This window comes from Phaenicophaeus curvirostris, chromosome 10 (assembly GCF_032191515.1).
Source record: "Phaenicophaeus curvirostris isolate KB17595 chromosome 10, BPBGC_Pcur_1.0, whole genome shotgun sequence".
NCBI classification, from domain to species: domain Eukaryota; kingdom Metazoa; phylum Chordata; class Aves; order Cuculiformes; family Cuculidae; genus Phaenicophaeus; species Phaenicophaeus curvirostris.
This window is the reverse complement of record NC_091401.1, coordinates 9,974,539-9,992,451: the sequence shown is the minus strand read 5'-3', so window position 1 is coordinate 9,992,451 and position 17,913 is coordinate 9,974,539. Positions and strand designations below refer to the sequence as shown.

At 38.5% G+C, this 17,913-nt stretch overlaps 1 protein-coding gene across 2 annotated transcripts in view; it reads left to right on the top strand.

Moving 5' to 3' along the window:
* Nucleotides 1-2,661: 2,661 nt before the first annotated feature.
* PLS1 (plastin 1) overlaps nucleotides 2,662-17,913 on the top strand; it is a 34,867-nt gene continuing 19,615 nt past the window's right edge. Inside the window, exons 1-3 of one of the 2 annotated variants that reach the window (XM_069864602.1) lie at nucleotides 2,662-3,246; nucleotides 14,032-14,140; nucleotides 16,869-17,032. In XM_069864602.1, the coding sequence (XP_069720703.1) occupies nucleotides 14,071-14,140; nucleotides 16,869-17,032 (234 nt within the window). In that variant the 5' untranslated portion in view covers nucleotides 2,662-3,246; nucleotides 14,032-14,070. Of the gene's footprint in view, nucleotides 3,247-9,017; nucleotides 9,042-14,031; nucleotides 14,141-16,868; nucleotides 17,033-17,913 lie in introns of those variants that run through there. The other variant, XM_069864603.1, reaches the window with a different exon arrangement.

Genomic DNA, 17,913 nt, shown 5'->3' with positions numbered 1-17,913 from the left:
GGGGTCCTCAACCAGAGGGAGATAAATGGGCTCATTACCCTGGGAAAGCTTCTCCTTTGGTATTTGAATGAGCGTATGAAAACTAAGCATAATGTTGGCCTGCTAGCTAGTAGTAATAGCACAATGAACATTTCTGTGCCATGTTTAGATATCTAAGAGCAGGACTTTGAATGTAGATTACTCTTTAATGCTCCAGAGCATTAATTTTCAAGAGTTGGCAGTAAGAGTTATTTTTTGTGAATTGTCACTGTGTAAAGGCATGTTAAACAACACTACAGGGCTATGATCTCATTAGCATCCCAAAAACACGGTAGGATGGAACCTGTAAGTGGAGTGTTGGAATAGAGGGATGCAGGCTTTTTGGGAAGGACAGGCAGGGGAGGTGAGCAGGGAGTGTTGCCCTCTGTGTCAGTGACCAGCTGGAGTGTATGGAGCTCCACCTGGGGAAGGGTGAGGAGCCGACAGAGAGCTTATGGATCAGGGTTAAAGGGAAGGCAGGGGCAGGTGACATTATAGTGGAGATCTGCTAGAGGCCAAAGCTAGAGCAAGTGCATGAGGCCCTCTGTCGACAAGCAAGCACAGCATCCCATTCACAAGCTTTGGTCATCATGGGGGACTTCAAGCACCCTGATGTCTGTTGGAGGGACAACATAGCAAAACATAACCAGTGCAGGAGGTTCCTGAGGGGTGCTGATGATAACTTCCTTTTCCAAGTGATAGAAGTTCCAGCGAGGAGAGGTGCTATGCTGGACCTTGCTTTAACCATCATGGAAGAGCTGGTGGGGAATGTGAAGCTCAAGGGAAGCCTTGGCTGCAGTGACTGTGAAATGGTGGAGTTCAAGATCCTTAAGGCAGTGAGGAGGATGTGCAGCAAGCTTTTTACCCTGGACTTCAAGAGAGCAGACTTTGGCCTCTTCAGGGATCTGCTTGGTAAAGTAACGTGATAAAGCCCTGGAGGGGAGAGTGGCCACGGAAAGCTGGTTAATATTCAAGAATCACCTACTCGGAGCTCAGGGACAATGCATCCCAGTGGAGGACAAGTTGGGCAAATCCACTGGGAGTGCTGCATGGATAAGTAAGGAACTCCTGGACAAACTTAAACTGAAAAAGAAGCCTACAGAAGGTGGAAGCAAGGGCAAGTAGCCTGGGAGGAATACAGAGAAATTGTCTGAGCAGCCAGGGATCAAGTTAGGAAAGCTAAAGCCCAGACAGAATTAAATCTGGCTAAGGATGTCAAGGGCAACAAGGAAAGCTTCTACAGGTATGTCAGTGATAAAAGGAAGACTAGGGAGAATGTGGGCCCTCTCTGGGAGGAAATGGGTGACCTGGTTACCCAGGATATAGAGAAGGCTGAGATACTGAATGCTTTTTTGCCTCTGTCTTCACTGGCAAGGGCTCCAGCCACACCACTGAAGTCACAAAAGGCAAAGGCAGGGACGAGGAGAATGGAGAACTGCCCACTATAGGAGAAGATCAGGTATGAGACCATCTAAGGAACCTGAAGATGCACAAGTCCATGGGACCTGATGAGATGCATCTGTGGATCCTGAGGGACCTGGCGGATGAAGCTGCTAAGCCACTGTCCATCATATTTTAGAAGCTGTGGCAGTCCAGCAAAGCTCCCTCTGACTGGAAAGGGGGAAGTGGCAAGTGTATGCCCCATAGTTACTAGACTATAGATACTTTATAGGACCATTGGTCATCAATTTTAAAGCAACAAGTAAGTTTTTTAAACTATTGTTTTTAGGTTTGTAAGGGTTATTACTAGCCTAGCACTATTTTCTAAGAGGAATGCTTTTATGATACTTGAAAAAGCTGCCATGTCTAGTTTGAATGCTTAGGGATGTCTGCTTGTGTTGCCAGATCAAACTATTAAAAAAAAATTGTGTAAAGATTTTTATAAAGTGTTTTCTTTTATTTCTGATGTTTGTACAAACGACGGTAGTGTTCACCTAAGCATCAGAAACAACTTTATATTCTTAAATGAAAACTATCTCCTAATCCTCTAAACCTCGAGGATGAGGTTTTGAATAATTTGGTAATAAAAATTTGGTCAGAGATGGCTTTCTTTTCCTCTCCAAAAATTTGATCAAAAATGACAGTTGGCAACAACAACTGTAGATGTTTTCTTGTGGCCAGATTATTAAAAACTACTGTACCAGCAAATGAACTTTATGTGCCCCAGATAGTCATCTAGTTTAGAAGGTTCAAACAATACTCTCTTTAATTTTAGTTATTCAGATGTACTAGAATGTTCCTTTTACCCTCAGTGCTCTAGCAAGCGTAGCTTCTTAGGGCAGTGAACTAGCAAATGAGGGGCATTTATGCATCTGTGGACTCTGCAGAGAATGGATGGTTTTGAAATGCTCTCAGCTGCTGTTGCTGTGTGATATGGAAGGACCCTCCTTTTCCCTCTAGCTTGACCAATGACAAGAGAAAAACAAAAATAACCTATGAATTTTCCATGACAGAAAATCCTGGCTTGCCTGCAGTATAGTAGCTGCTTGGTCTAATCTTCTAATAATCTTTTGAACGATGTAGAGTTGAACGAGGAATTAGCAGGTGACAGAAGGCCATACTGCCACTGATAATTAATGAGAGCTGAAAAATGCTATGGTAACAAACATAGGTTTGGTACTATTTATTAACTGTGGTTAGGTAGGATATAAAGAGTATGTGGATATAAACTGAGTTGTTGAGGACAAAGGAATGAATGTGCATTTCTATTGTTACTCTTAATGATCTTCACGTGATTAACTTCTGGGGTGACCTTAACACTAAGTTCATTACTAAGTTAGCCTGTGGCTGTCTGCTGGAGTTTAGTATTTGTAGCAAGCTGAGGTTTCCTGCTTCAGACGCTCAGAGACACAGAATGATAAAGGCAGAAGCTTTCTGGAGTGTTGCAGTTGCACTGTCTTAAGATCTCCCTCCTCTTCTGCCTCTTAGGCTGTTTGGTCACTGGGAGCTGTGTTCATAGTTTATTTTAAGTTGTGTGCTAACTAAATGTTATTTTTGTGCTTGGAGAAAGGAAAAATGGTTTATAGTGTTCCAGTTGGCCTAAGAAAAAAGATTGTTTTCTGAAGTGTATTAGTGTCATAAAAGGATAAATTCTGTAGCAAAGAACACAAAGTACAGTATGTCCCACCTCTCAAGCGGCACCCAATCTGGAAGAAATGGAGGCTTGGGACAAAAACTGATAGTCTTGTAAAAGTATGAGTGATATTACAACAGATTAAACAGTTGAAGGTGAGTACACTTTGATTGTAGTAGATAGAATGCAAAATTCAGAGAACTCTGAAAAACTGTGAAGCACGTAGTGTGAAATTGTGATTTGCGAATAGGAGCAGAATTCTAGCTGTGAAATTGGTGATAATTGCAGTGCTAGAAGCTTATAGATAGTGAAAAGCTGTGCTATTTGTTGTGGTTTAATATTTCTAATTACCTTGTTTCCTTACTATAAATACTGAAGTAACACTGCAACTATTTGACTTTGATAGCACTATCACTTTTACAGACTATTTAAACTCTAATTTAGAGGCAGACCAGAAGATGAGTCGGTGACTTCTGCAATCATCGGTTCTCCTAATTTCACTAAGTTTTCCAGGGAAATTGAAGATGCTGTGAGAAGTCACATTTGTGGAGTTGGGAAATTATGTGGATAAATTTTTAGTCCTTCCAGTTATAGAGAAAAGCTTGGAAAGTTAATCTGAGAATAATGTGAAGTATCTGCAAACAGAAGACAGATGTCTTTCCATATGAGTAACTTCAAAATCCTTTGATGTTTTATATCCCTTTTTACTTGGTTAGAGTCTAACTTGTGACTTGTTTTTAAAAAGCTGGGGTTATGGCTATTGCTTCTGTTTAGCTCTTATGTTTAGTAATTAGCTAGCAGTGCTATGGTCTAATAAATATTATAAGGGTAATTAAAGCATAATTCCCAATTTGTGAGTCTTATTTGTAGAGTACTGGGACACCCAGAAAGCTTTTCTGTCAGATGAGGGTCCTGTCAGTACATAGAGAGCCCTGAGAATGAGTTTTGCTGTGTCTGCAGATGAAATTCTTGTTGATGCAAATGATTCAGAAGGAATTTCAGGATTAGTTTTGTAATTAAGATACATATCAGAATATTTATATGAGAATATATTATAAAAATAGTGCAGTTTTCATTTGTCAAATACAAGCTGCGTGTCCATAAACCTAAATAGAGAAAGAGATTAAGTATCATTTGCTGGTGTGTCTCACTCCCTTTTGCTGTTGTAAACTTGATACGTAATGTCAGCCTAGGCACAGAAGAATGACTTGAGGATGGACTGCTTGAATGAACTTGCTTTTATTACTGTAGGCTTTCCATTTTTATTTTAGTGTGGTTTCCTTTAATGAAATGTCACAGAGAAACAGAGTTTGGACTTAAAAAATAATTCTGTTCTTCAGAGCAGTGACTGGTAACCACATGGGGTTTATGACAAACTGTTTCCTGATCTCTCATCTAAGTTCCAATGTTAATGATAGACTCTTTCAATTTAACATGCATTTGTGCGGTAAAACTGCTGTGATACTTTGACCGTAGCAGGTGTTCATTCATCTTGCTGTAATTTCTGGGTTCAGCCTGTATTTTTCCTTGATTTTGGTGACAGCATTCCAGGCACCAGCCTTCAGTGCTAATTGGAAAGCATGATCCTTGCCAATCGTGGCCTTCCGGAGAACAGCGCGTTTGCTTGGTCATTGGGTGGATGCATTCAGAAATGACAGGCAAGCAAAAACACTCATGTGTAAAGGTGTGGATATGGTGACAAGGTCAGGGAGGCGAAGGTAGCCTTGTAGAACAGGAAGAGCAGAAGAGATCTTTGATGGGAGCTTGCAGAAGTTCTCCAGGAAGGTGGGTTTAGCACATTTCTGCGTGGGGAAGCCAAATGAATGGTTAGCATGGGACCTAGGTTGCAGTATAATTAACTGATTTTTGAAGAGTATCAAATGATCCACCCAGAAAGGGCAAATGATGTTGCTGGTTAGAGGAGATCAGAAAAGGTCATATAAAATGAAACAGTGTATTATGCTCATTGAGCTTATTGAAAGAAAGATAAATCAAATGCTTCCTGGATTGGTGTAAATATTATGGTTTTCACAGCTGTAAAAAGTTTCTTCCACCAAGTCACCTTAATCTGTCCTGAGCCCCATCCTAGCTGTTAATACCTAATTTGAATGTAGCTCTGCAATCTTGCATTACTTTAATACGGGCGTTGCTGTGTGTAAAATGGAAGACCAAGATTTTTGCTTTCAGAACAGTGCCTTTAAATGTTTAGTTTATATTAAAAAAGCCTAACTGCAGATTCTTGGATAAAAGGATGAGCTGATGGGATTGCTTCACTTCCATTAGCTGCGTTATTCTGAGGTCTGGTGGGCCGGCTTGACAGTGTTAGTGAGCTGTCCAAGGAAAACATGTTTATGCTTAATCTCAGTAACAATTTTCATTGCAAACACGTGTGACTTTAATTGTGAGTAGAAGTAGACCTGCTTGTAACTGTTACATATGAAGCACAGAGGTGAAAATGGGTCTTAAGCGTAAGCCATGCAGCTGTTGGAGATGGGCTACAAGTTCCATGAGTTTTATACCAGGAGGTATGAATTTTCTTTGTGAAGGGCTAGCCGTAACTGAATCAGTAAAAGCTAACACAATTATTCTATACTCTGTGTGGAGTGGTGGAAGCTAAAGCAACACTAGAATGACTTACATTAGGAAGATTACTAGCACACCCACGAAGATCACATTTTTCTCAATCCTAGTGGTTTCTGCAACTGTACTTTTTTTTAGTAGGCTAGAGGAGAGACTAGTTCTAGGGTCTGCTCAACAAAGGTATGGTCTTATGCATGAAACCATGTCTCCCAACAGATTTCCTACTTCTCTTGCCACTGTTTCTGCCTATTCTTTCCTGACCCTGTGTGCCATTACTGGCATGTAGGCTTTAATTTTGGATGCAAGAGTTTCTTACTGTAAAATCAAAGTGTTAGCAAGTATGTCTGTGACTTTGTATATAAGGAACTATGGAACTGAGAACTCAAGGAACCTTTCTGTTTACACTAACGCTTGCATTGCTATATCAGCACTAAACAAGAGCTGCTTCTGTCTGTCTTGGAATGAATATTAATGCGGTTGCAGTTAATTTGTTTCTAAAGTTTTTCACTCATTTATTCATGGAATGATTATTAGAAATGCTGCAATATGATGGAAGAACTTGCTTCTAATAACTCTTTTCTGTGGTTTCTAATAACCTTTTCTGTGGTAATATCTGATAAGGTGGATTGTGAGCCTCTGGGAGAGGTTCTGTACCTGAATGCAGAGGTAACTAATCTCCTTAAGGCCAGCTGTAAGGCTTCATTAGGCTGTTTCAGAGCTGAAGTGCTAAAGTTGGTGGTGCATCTTTCCAGTTCTGAAGTCATGTTGGCATTTAAACTTGAATTTGTAGTAGTCTTAAACCTCTTCAAAGAGCATAATAGGTCCATCCTTTTCTACTGTAGAACATAGCAACTCTATTCTTGTTTATTCTTTTTCATTTCCATGAGAACATAAGCTGCTTTTATTCATAAGGAGTCCTGGAAATGCCTTTTAGAGGAAACAGTCTCTTACTAGTCTCTTAACTATTTATTTTGTTGAGGAATGAAACAAATATTTAAAATACTTGAAAGTGACATGAAAGATATTGAGTCAGCATAAAAGATAATTAAGATTTATGGCTTGAGTGTATTCAAATGCCTACTGTGCTTTCATTTTCCTTATGTGTCTGCACTTTTGCTTACAGAGCTTGGGTATCATGTGTGCTGTTATTGAACTTTCACCAAGGCAAAGGTTGTGCATAGTAAAACTGACAGCAAGTGCCACTTGGGCAGATTCACTGTATCCAACATTTACTCTGGATCAGAGTTCTCTGAATTTATGTATGTTAGAGATTCTGTAAGGAAGCATTATTTTTGTGGCCCTTTTGTCACTTTTTATGGCACAACTGTTTAATATTTTATATTGTATAATTTGATTCTCTTCTGCCTAATTTATTGGCAAGCTAGTATGTTTAAATTACATCAAGTATACTCATAGTTCAGGATACTTAATCTTGACGTTTTCATCAAGTAAAATGTAAAGACTGTTTTGCTTCAGATTAAAGATTTTGCTTCAGATTACGGAGTATAATTGATTTTGCAGACAGTCCGATTCTGTCTTCTGCAAAACAGATCTCTTATCAAGAAATCTGTGAGAAAAATCTTGTGCCTATATTTCTAACACTATCTTGCCTGGTATTCTCAAGTCCTAAATAAAAGCTGATGTTGCATGGAAGCAGCTTTGTGTATCTATCGTTCTGGAAATGGTTTGCTAACAAGTACATGCTGTATTGCAGATATACACAGATTTAACTTCCTTGCTGTTTTGTGGCACTTGCAAAAGTGATCTAACCACAATTAGTGTGTTATGAACAACTATTTATAAACGTGAGGAAACATGATTAGAAAGCAGTAACTTGTGCACACAGCTCTGCAGGGCTGGTGGTGTTGACTTGCATCACTATTTCAGATTTACTCGTGCTGGCAGTGCTCATTAATACCACAGCTTGTTGTATTAAAGCAAATGAGATATGAGAAGTGGAGCAATGGCCTGTGATATGTTGTGGGACTTGGAAGACTGGAGTTCACTTTGCAAGTGACAGGGGGCAGGACGAGAGGGAATGGCCTCAAGCTCTGCCAGGGAAGGTTTAGGCTGAACATTAGGAAAATATTTTTCATGGAAAGGGTCATTGGGCACTGGAACAGGCTGCCCAGGGAGGGAGTTGAGTCACCTTCCCTGGAGGTGTTTAAGGGATGGGTGGATGAGGCGCTGAGGGGCATGGTTTAGTGCTTGATGGGAATGGTTGGACTCATGATCCGGTGAGTCTTTTCCAACCTGGTGATTCTATGATTCTCTACTTCCCCTTGGACTTTGGAATTGGAGGGAAAGGTTCTGTGCCTTCTCTTGGCAGCTGCAAGGAGTAATTGCAGAGGAATGAATTAATTTGTTCATGCCACCTGCCACTCTAGGCTGCAGCGTGCTTACTGCAAATCAAATGAATGAATACAGCCTCAAAGAAACCTTGACACAACATATTCAAGCAGGAATTTTGTTTTATAGATCGGGCAGTATCTGGGCTAGTGTTAGATGAGCAGGCTGTGCTCTGCTGTGGATATGGGATAGACAGATTTCACATTTCTGTTCCAGAATGGGATAAAGCACTCCCAGCCCTGTTAAACTTTTAGAACTCATAGAAACATAACTAATTAACCAAGATAGAACAGGTCACGCATGTTCTGAGATAATCAGTTTGGGCAAGTTCCGCCTGAAGTGTTGGTGTAGCTAAACTGTAAGCACATTAGGTTTGCAGAATGTTTCAGGGAAGACACTTCTGTGTGTTCTGCACGCAATACCATTTTTTCAAAATTGCTCCAGTGTTCCTTCTGGCTTAGGTAAGGTTTCCATTGATGTTTTCTGTCAGGAGTGCTGAATACAACAACACAAAGCACAGGCAGTCTGAGATCCTTGTGAATGATGCATGTGAAGGAAGCTATGTGAAACCGATACTGTTGATGAATTTGCATGGCTATTCTGTGTACTCAGCAGCCAAAGGAACTTGGAGGCGTTTTGTTTGGATGAAAAGGTATCTTTCTAAGTAAACATGTATCTTCTTTATTATAGATTTGCTCTTCATCCTGACTTAAAGCTCATGAAATTATTCTGTGCTTATAGTAAGTAAAGTCAGATCAGGCCCTTGGCCAGTCTAGCAGCTGGGTATCTCAGCTTATTGTTTTACTGCTTATTCTTGAGTCACTCATGTTTATCTTAAAGGCATAGTCAAAAATGTTGATTTTATTATTCACCAGAGTTAATGTACTATGTTGAATAAATTCCTATAGAGTGAATAATTAACTGCAATGTATAATTTTCTAGTCCTCCTTACACAAGATACCTATTTCATGGGCACAAAATTTCTCACTCTGGCTGGTTTGAGAGTTGTCTTCTAGCAAAGGTCAGTCCATAGGATTTTGTAGATGTTAAAAAAATACCGATTTTCCCTTATTAAATTGTACCTTGCTCATTCTGTAATGCTGTACATAGAAGGATGAGGAAAATTCCATAGATTATCAGTTAGTATGTTGAAGCATAACATTTCTTCATTTTATCCTCTAACTTGTAGTAATTAAATGCTTCTGATGGTTAGAAATAACCCTCTGACTCTTTCAGGTAGTGAAGCTTCACACTGTGATATTTAAAGAGCTTTCCACTTCACTCTGCTCTGTTAAGTGCTGTAATTCTAACCTGCCTCTTCTTTCAAAAATTAGCCTTGTGCTTCAGCAGTTGCAATATCTTTTTACGTTTTTATATCTACAAGTATATGTATTTATGTAGCTAATTACTTTGACCTTTTGGTGCTCTCCTGTTTTAAAGGTTTACAAGCATCCTCTTTGCTTCATTAGGAATGGATCTATTTTTATATCTTCTTTATAAGACCCAGAGCTCATCGTTCTAGAGATGTATTAGATACTCTCTATGTTTAGAGGACTGTGTTCTGCAATTAAGAGTTATTTCGCTTGGGATAACATGAAGTGTAATTCTCTTCTATTAATGTCTCCTGCAGCTTTTTCACCTATATGGGAAAGATAAGATATCCCTCTATATACACCATACCAGTGTAAACTCTAATAAAAAAATTTAAAGTCACTGAATCCTATTGATTATTCATTTTGTTATAAAGATTGAAAGACTTCTCATAGTAAGGTAAAAAGTTTAATCTTCAGTAGCTTAAAAAAGGTTAACTTCCACTGCTGTTTTGCTACAGGCCACCAGTGTGGAACACCTAAAATACCTTGTCCTTTCACATTTCTTAAAGGATTGATTTAGTTGGCCCCTAACCATCATTATATGTGGGGGTCAAGAATAATCTTGGCATATGTAGAAAGATCTTTCGGTGTAAGCTGGGTAGTAGGGGGAGAAGGAATGTCAAAAAACCCCAAACAGCACACAAAAACTTGGGCGCTTCTAGGACAGAAACCTCTGTGAGTGTATTCGTATAAAGCTAATGTGTATATCAGTGGAGTTAGTTCCATTGCTCAAATTTTTATGATATCCAAGTCTTTTTACTAATGTTTAATTAGCATTTCCTGAGTTAAAATACAGCAATGTTTTCTCTTCTCTCCTTACTGACTACAGGAACATCTGATGCATATCCTGGTTTTAGAGTTCCTTTGCTACGTCTTCTACCTTACAATGCATTCTTATCTCACTGACACAGGGTAGAACTCCTAGTTTAATCTGGTGAGAGCTTGGAAGAGGCTATCAGTGCAGGAAAACTAACCTGTTCCCACCACATTGGCTTAAAGAACCCCAGGTAAACTAACAGAGGAATCCTATAGGTTAGACTATGGTACTGTGTTTGGTTGTGGGGTTTTGGTTTTTTTTTTTGACTTAAATTCTATAGCAGTTGGATTCAAAGTGCAATAAGAGAATCAGAATTTTAATGTTTTGTAATTGTAGATAGTACATACTAATAACCAGCTGATTATTGAGATGATTATTGAGATTTTGCACAACATGTATTTGCAAATTATGCTAGCTTGGCTGTCATTAGGAATGACAGATTTGAGGATGATGCAGCAGTAGAGTGGTATTTGCACCAGAGACAGAGAGGGTGTGTCCCTAATGCCAGACAAAAAGAAAAGCAATAAAAAGAAAATCGGCTCTTGAGTCAGCATTTGTTATGTCCTTTGTTGTTGTGGGAGCAGCTGTGTTGGGGGAAAAAAGGCAAATAGAATTTGAAATGAAGAGCTGGAAAAGAAATTGCCAATTGCCTGCAGAGACAGAGAGAACTACTTGGTCTGATTGCCAATTAACTGCTCTGTTTTTTTCTGACAGCTTTGATAATGAGTCAAAAAAGCAGCAGGAGCTGCTGTTTGGTCTACTCACTTCATCCTGGGGCTGCTCACCCCAGATACTTCTCTGCACACAAAGATATGCCACAATGGCATCGACAGTAGTTCGTATCTGTATTAATGTTCCAGGAGACTCCAGTGAATTGACTTCAGATACACAAAGTTGTCTGGGCACAGAAGGCAGGCTGGGGATAGATGAATGTTGTGAGTTCATGTTATGCATATTGGCAAGGACTGAAAAGAGGATCAAGGGCATGTTCTCAGTGTAAAAACAGTGTTTGTAGCTATTCTGTCCTGGGACAGAGGGAGATGGTTTAATGTAAACATAGTCTACAGAAAATCTAAGTGTCATATCAACACTACCAGGGTATAAAATGTTTTCTCTTTAAATGAATATATATTTCAGTAGGCAGTCAGAGTTCCAGTAGGCACGTACCTCTGGAGGCTTAATGTTCAATCTTGTCAGAATTGCCTGTGGACTGATTCATCTTGGGTAGTGATAAACCTGCACATGCAAGGTATTTATTAGCCTGGATACAAGATCCCTGTGCCTATACTGAAATTGCCTGAAACGTCTGAGTAGTTTAGGTGTTGTCTCTGATGGCTCAAACTAGATCTCTCCTCAACGCCAGAACCATGATTGCAGCACTTCTGCCATTTAATTGACCAGCTAATTTACCCTATAATTATATAATAGGGTATTTAAGACTGTCTCTTTAGAGCAGCAGTATTAGCTCGTTCAAGAACAGATGTTTCTAGTGTCTTAGTGAAATAATCAATGTCTTCAGAAATGAGTGCTATTTTCAGAAATAGAATATGATAGAAGAACTAAATTATGAATCATAAAAGGGGAGGAGTGAAACTAATTGCATTGCAGCTTGGCAGAAATTGTTTTTGATAAAATCTGACTCATGTAATTGTAAATAGTGGAAAAAACCACTAGCAGTATCATAGAAGTGGTGGTGTATTTCGCACCTGCATGGCTAAATATTTCACTTAGACTTTGACATGCTGTCATGACTGTCTTTTGTTATTTTTGCAGCTTGAGAGTCCTTTAAATTTCCTTAGTAATTTGGATTTCAATGTTTCATGTTTTTCTGCATTTTTTTCCCAGAGTTAATTTCTTTATTTGTCACATCAGGTTTCCAGCCAAGGTACTTGCACCTCCAGAAAGGTGCAAGGTCATCTGTGCGCAAGGTCATTTTTTCTGAATGTTTATTTTAAATGTTTTCTTTCTTTTGGGTATGAAGACTGGTACATGCTGCAAGTAAGCTTAGCAAAATGGATGAGTAGGATTTTAGTACTTAAATAAGATTGAGTGACATGAAGGAAAAAGATTTAACTTGCCACCCACACTCAAGGCTGTATCCTGTGTGACCCACGGAAACAGTCCCAGTGAAGACAAAGAAGGTACTAACCCAAGCAAAGCAGACAAGATCTCATTAAAATAACCTGCTGTTGTTGGAGAACTCTTTTTATATAGCGTCATGGAAGAAACCGGAATTAGATAGTACTATGTTAGTTGTACTTAGAACCTCGACCCCCAGTTGAAGTTTGTTACGTGAGAATCTTAACTTCCAAATCAGTTCCTTTTTGAAGGAAATATCTAATTTTGGTTTCGGATAAGCACAAACTTCGAAACACAAACCCCAAAGATTAAAACCAAGCAGTGATGTTGCTGCTTATAATTTGGAAATCAGAAGACACTTCAGCAGTTAATATACTGAGGCAATGCTACACCCGGCTGTGGATAACCACAGCTGATTTATTTTGTATTAAAACTTTTTGGGCAGTGGAGTAAGTGTAACTTGCATCAGTGGTGTTGTATGCACGTCTTAGTAAACCTCCTGCCTGACTTCTTGGCACGATCCCCCAACAAACCACAGCCGATGCTGCCTCTTCTCTCATGTGCTGGTGACCTGTGTCATTACTTCATTTGTATTTTTTCTCGCTGTAAGATTGTCAAGGATTGAAAGGAAACCGACAAAGCTAAAATGAGGAAGAAATTATTTTCTAACAGAAATTCGGGTTGTTAGTGTTTCGCCAGCATTTGGGAAGGTGGGGAATAAAGGTGCAGTTGTTCCCCAGGGCATCCAGCAGGTCCATGATAAAACCAACTGTTGAATTGGGGTTCTCTCTTCCACTGTCTGGTCCAGTGCGTAATAGTAACAGTTCTGTTGTAACAGTTACTATTATTGAGAAAAGAAACAGCTGCATATGGCAGATCTGAATATTATTATTATGAACAAATAATAACCAGGCCACTACATGAAAGTTTTCGTGCCTGTAAGTAAAAACAGTAAACCAGAAGGGAAAACATACACAAGTATAGGGCAACATTGGTTAAAATACTTTTATAAGGTGGATTTTTGTCACTTTTGGCTTATAAAGTAAAAGTCAATACAAAACTTTTGCTTTACGGGAGGCACAGCACCACCTGTAGCACAGCGTGCTGTATACAGCCAAGTGCCGCTCTGAGCTGCTCAGAGCTGTGCGGGTGGATGAGTACAGAAAGTAGATTCACGTTCAGACTCGAATTTTGTTGCTTGGTCAAAGCCTTCATCGTGCTTTCTGACAGTGTTATGAGACAATAGGCTTGTCGGAAGGGTGGAGTAAAGGTCAGGAGGTGGTATCTTCTGCAGGAGCTGTGGAAAGGCACTTGGGCGTTCTCCCACTGATTGAAAACAGGTACTTGCAAGCATCCCACTGAGTTTTACTACTGTGCAAATGTTGGAGTGCCCAGTGCTTTGCAGTGTTACATCCTAGCACTGACCACTAACTGAAAATGAGACTGTGTTGTACTAAAAATTGTTTGTTGAAATTAAAGGCATTGATTTCAGTGCTGGAAAAGGACTTGGGCAGTGGAGGTAGGTTGTTGGTCAGTGCTTATTCTATGCAAAAGAGAACATGAAGTGTATGAACACAGGTGCTGCTATTGTGAATTCTCAGTCACTGTTACAATGAAAAGAACTGCTAGGAGTTTGATGTACTTTGAAGGTTGTTGGCAATGTTTTAAATATGCCATGTCTGGTACCATGTATTGAAGAGATCAGTAACTTACGGCCTTATGAATTTTCCTTTTTTTATTAGGTATCAGTGACTGAGGACAACGCTTCTTGCTGTCCAAGGATGGAAAACAACATAACTACTATCTCTCGTGAGGAGCTTGAAGAACTAAGAGAAGCGTTCAGTAAAATAGGTATGTTTTAAATAAGCAAATAATAAGGATGCCATTAACACTGTGAAGCCATGCAGGATTTGTGAAAGAAATCTTTATGGATACCTTTGTTTTATAGGGCCATGTTTTCCTTCTATGTTGCCAGTGATATCTAAGAAAATAAGAATGTTTAAAAAAACCCTTATTTTCATTGAAAAGATATGTGTTTATTCAGTACTTTCCACTTGAGCAATGAAAACAGATACACTTTCTTGCTGGCTGTTGCATTATTTGTGCCATTGTATATGCAGATAATAGGTCTCAACATTCAGTATTTTTAACTCCTGAAATCTGAAAAGTAAAAAGCTTGATTAACTTTATTTGTTAAATATATTTTCATATTAGATTACTGATGCTTTGTTTTTGCTTTACTTGTGTACTTTGAACTAGTAATTTCTAATTTATTGGATTAGCTTTTTTATTTTAAGTAAGCTAAACTTGGAGACTTTTTGGTCTTGCTTTTGGTAGCTAGCATATGTTAATAAATAACTGTACAATTTTGTATGCTTGGCAGGATGTTTGCAGATTAATCAGAGAGCAAATAGAAAGAGTGAGAAATTATATAGCAACTAACCCTTATTTCCAGATTGCAATTCTGTTGTGAATGTTAAAATTCATAATTGCTTTGTTTGCTGCAGCTCTGAGTGGGTGATGTACAACTGTGCAGTTCAAACCAAACGTATTTTCGTCTTTCATAATGGAGAACAGGGTCGTTTTAGGCAAGAAGCCTTAATTACTGGGGGACTCCAGCTTGGTAAGCAGACTATTGGGAAGCAGTATGTTAGAGATCTGATAGACCATGAGTAGTAAGGAAAAGGTGAAGAGAGAATGATTCAGATTGTCAATACAGGTATCAGGTGATACCCATAGAGAGACAGAAAGGTTAAAATAAAAAGAAATAACTTTTCTTCATGCCGAATAATAAAACCATCGACTCATTGACTTGGGATGTTTGAGTCAAAAAAAAGAATAGAAATGCTAAAGGAATAAGATATATCCATGGAAGGTAATTCATTAGTTGCTATTAAACAACAATCTTGGTGCAGTCTTTAGTGCAAGAAGTCTATAGCCTGCATGAGCTGCAAAGACAGACCAAAGATAAGACTGTTGTCTTCATGTATCAGTCTACTGGGAGGTGTTAGGACAGGTACCAACTCACTGGTGATGTGTGACAACTTTTCTGTTAGTTTGATTTTTCTCCATCTGCATTCCTTTTTTCCCCTGTTTCTTTCCAGCATGCTTTCACATTTCTGCTCTCAAAAACTGGCTGTGCTGCTTCTACTCACTGAAAAGCATGTTCTTTGTTACTGTATTATGCTTCCTTTAAAATAAAAAAATAAGCATACTTTAGCTTTTTCTTTTTTCATTTTTACACTTCCAGTGTCTTCATGGATAAATTGCTTGCACCTGTATTGGTAAGCTGAGAGAAAAGGCATGTATTTAACTCTCTGCTTGTCATCACAGAAACTTACTCTCAGTGAAAGATGAACCTAGAGAAGTAAAATAGCTCTTAAACTGAGCAAGCTCATTAGCATGTTCTAGACCGTCCCGTTGTTGTGTGTTGTTACATGTCTGCAGCCAGACAGTGGACAGATTAATACATATTCATACATAAAATTTGTGTAGTGATTTGTGAATTGTTGGTGATATTGAAAACAAAGAGAGATATTTATTTAACAGGTGTGTTTAGCCTTTCTTAATCAGTGAAATGGGGCCACCTTATGCAGCTGTACAGAAGGTACATAGTGTAGTATGGATTACAGGGAAATTTTAGGATAGCAATCAATTATAGCTAGAGATGTAAGCAGATTTCTTTGCTTGCCTTTCTGCAATGTGGTGTGTATTCATCCACTGTAGTGGTGTTGTCTGAGTTCTGATAGAATAGAGGGGGCTTTTAACTAGTAAATAAAAAAATGCAGAAGTGGGAACACTTTGACACATCATCTCGCTTCCATTTCTGACTCATTGTGTTACTTACGACGTTCTCTAAGGAGAACTCTTTGTCTCTCTTACTTATCTTAGTTGTGTTATTTGTAGAACTGGAAAAATACTGTTGATTCATATATTTTCAGAGCTCGACATGATGATAGAGACTGAAAATTATTGTCAAACCTGGAAAATATTAGCATTAAATACATAAATTGATGGATGTGATATCCAGCACTAGTTATTCCTGACACGTGGTCTTGGGACCCAAGTGTAAGGAAAGGTGGCAATACAAATTGCTCCCAACAGAGCTAGTTAATAGATTAAGGAAGGTCACCTTTAATAAATATACAGATCATCCTGGATTTATTCTTCACAGGTAAGCCTTAACCACATCGAAAGTTTTGAAGAGCAGAAAATGTCTACCAGATACTAGGATAAGGAAAAATGCAGTCAGATAGAGTTCTTGTGCAAGTAGTTTTTCTTGTGTAAGTGTCCTCATCTAATAACTTGGATTGGATTTGACTTTAGTGATTGAAAATGGTATACCATTGACATTGATCTTTCTTTTACAGAGAATTTTGTGTGGAGTTTTAAAAAATTTAAACTTTGCTATTTACCAGTTGTGCCTCTAACCCACAGGTATTCCTTTGTGATTACCTATCAATGTTAGAAAAAGAGATATTAATCTCCTAGAACTATTTCACATGCTTATTTATTCTAACAGTTACTATAGTTGGTTCTTTACCTAAGTAGAAAAACAACTTGTGCTTTCATTTTAAAGATATTGACAACAGTGGATACGTCAGCGATTATGAACTTCAAGACCTGTTTAAAGAAGCAAGTCTTCCCTTGCCTGGTTACAAAGTCCGGGAGATTGTAGAAAAAATCATTACAGTGACAGATACCAACAAAGACGGGAGGATCAACTTTGAAGAATTTGTCTCTGTAAGACATTCCATTTAGATGTTTCTCTGTTGCAAGACTTCTATTGAGAACTAGGACAGAACACTGGATTAAGTGATACAACTAAGTACTGTTTTGATACAAATAACTAATATTTTGAGAATGGGAGAGTTTTCTGTGACAATTTACGATATCCTATTTAATTATTTTCCAGGCTTTATATTTCACTCTCTAGTTTATTTTGGTAGGTCTCATTTGGGCAGCATGTGCAAACACAGTAGTTCCAAACAGTCTTCCTTTCTATTTCCTTGACGATAAGGTGATGGACTATATGTTTTAGGAACTGCTGCATCAGGCCTTGCCCTGACAAAAGAGTAGATCATTAGATACCAGCCTCTGAATTCTCTTAGTGAGAACGTAGTGCACTGTTACGATTAATTGCTATACTAAAGGCTATTTATACAAGGAGTGAGATGCAATTTTTTTTTAACTTCTAGTGAACAAATTTGAAAGACTTAGACTTTACGTGAATCACTGTCTACTGTGATTTATTTAAGAGAAATGAAAACTTTTTAGGCTGTGTTTGGGGATGATCAGCTTTTGTTTTGAATTTAGATTGTTGGTACTAATTTTGCAGCAGTTTGCTTGTTGATCCTAATTATTGATCTTCCTTTTCAAGATTCTGATTTGCAGTTGCTTATAGGTGAGATAAAAGTATTTGTAGCCAGGTACTGAACTGTATCTGTTACTCCATTATCAGTTTTCAGACCGCTACAGTATTTGGGCAAATGTAGGATCTGTCAGTATATCCAATGTGATTTGTGTTGCAGGCAGGTGGAAAATGGTGCCAGCTTGCTTAAGAGCATGTGTAACTGTCACATAGTAACCTTTCCACTTCATGATATGCTTTATGGTAAAAAAAT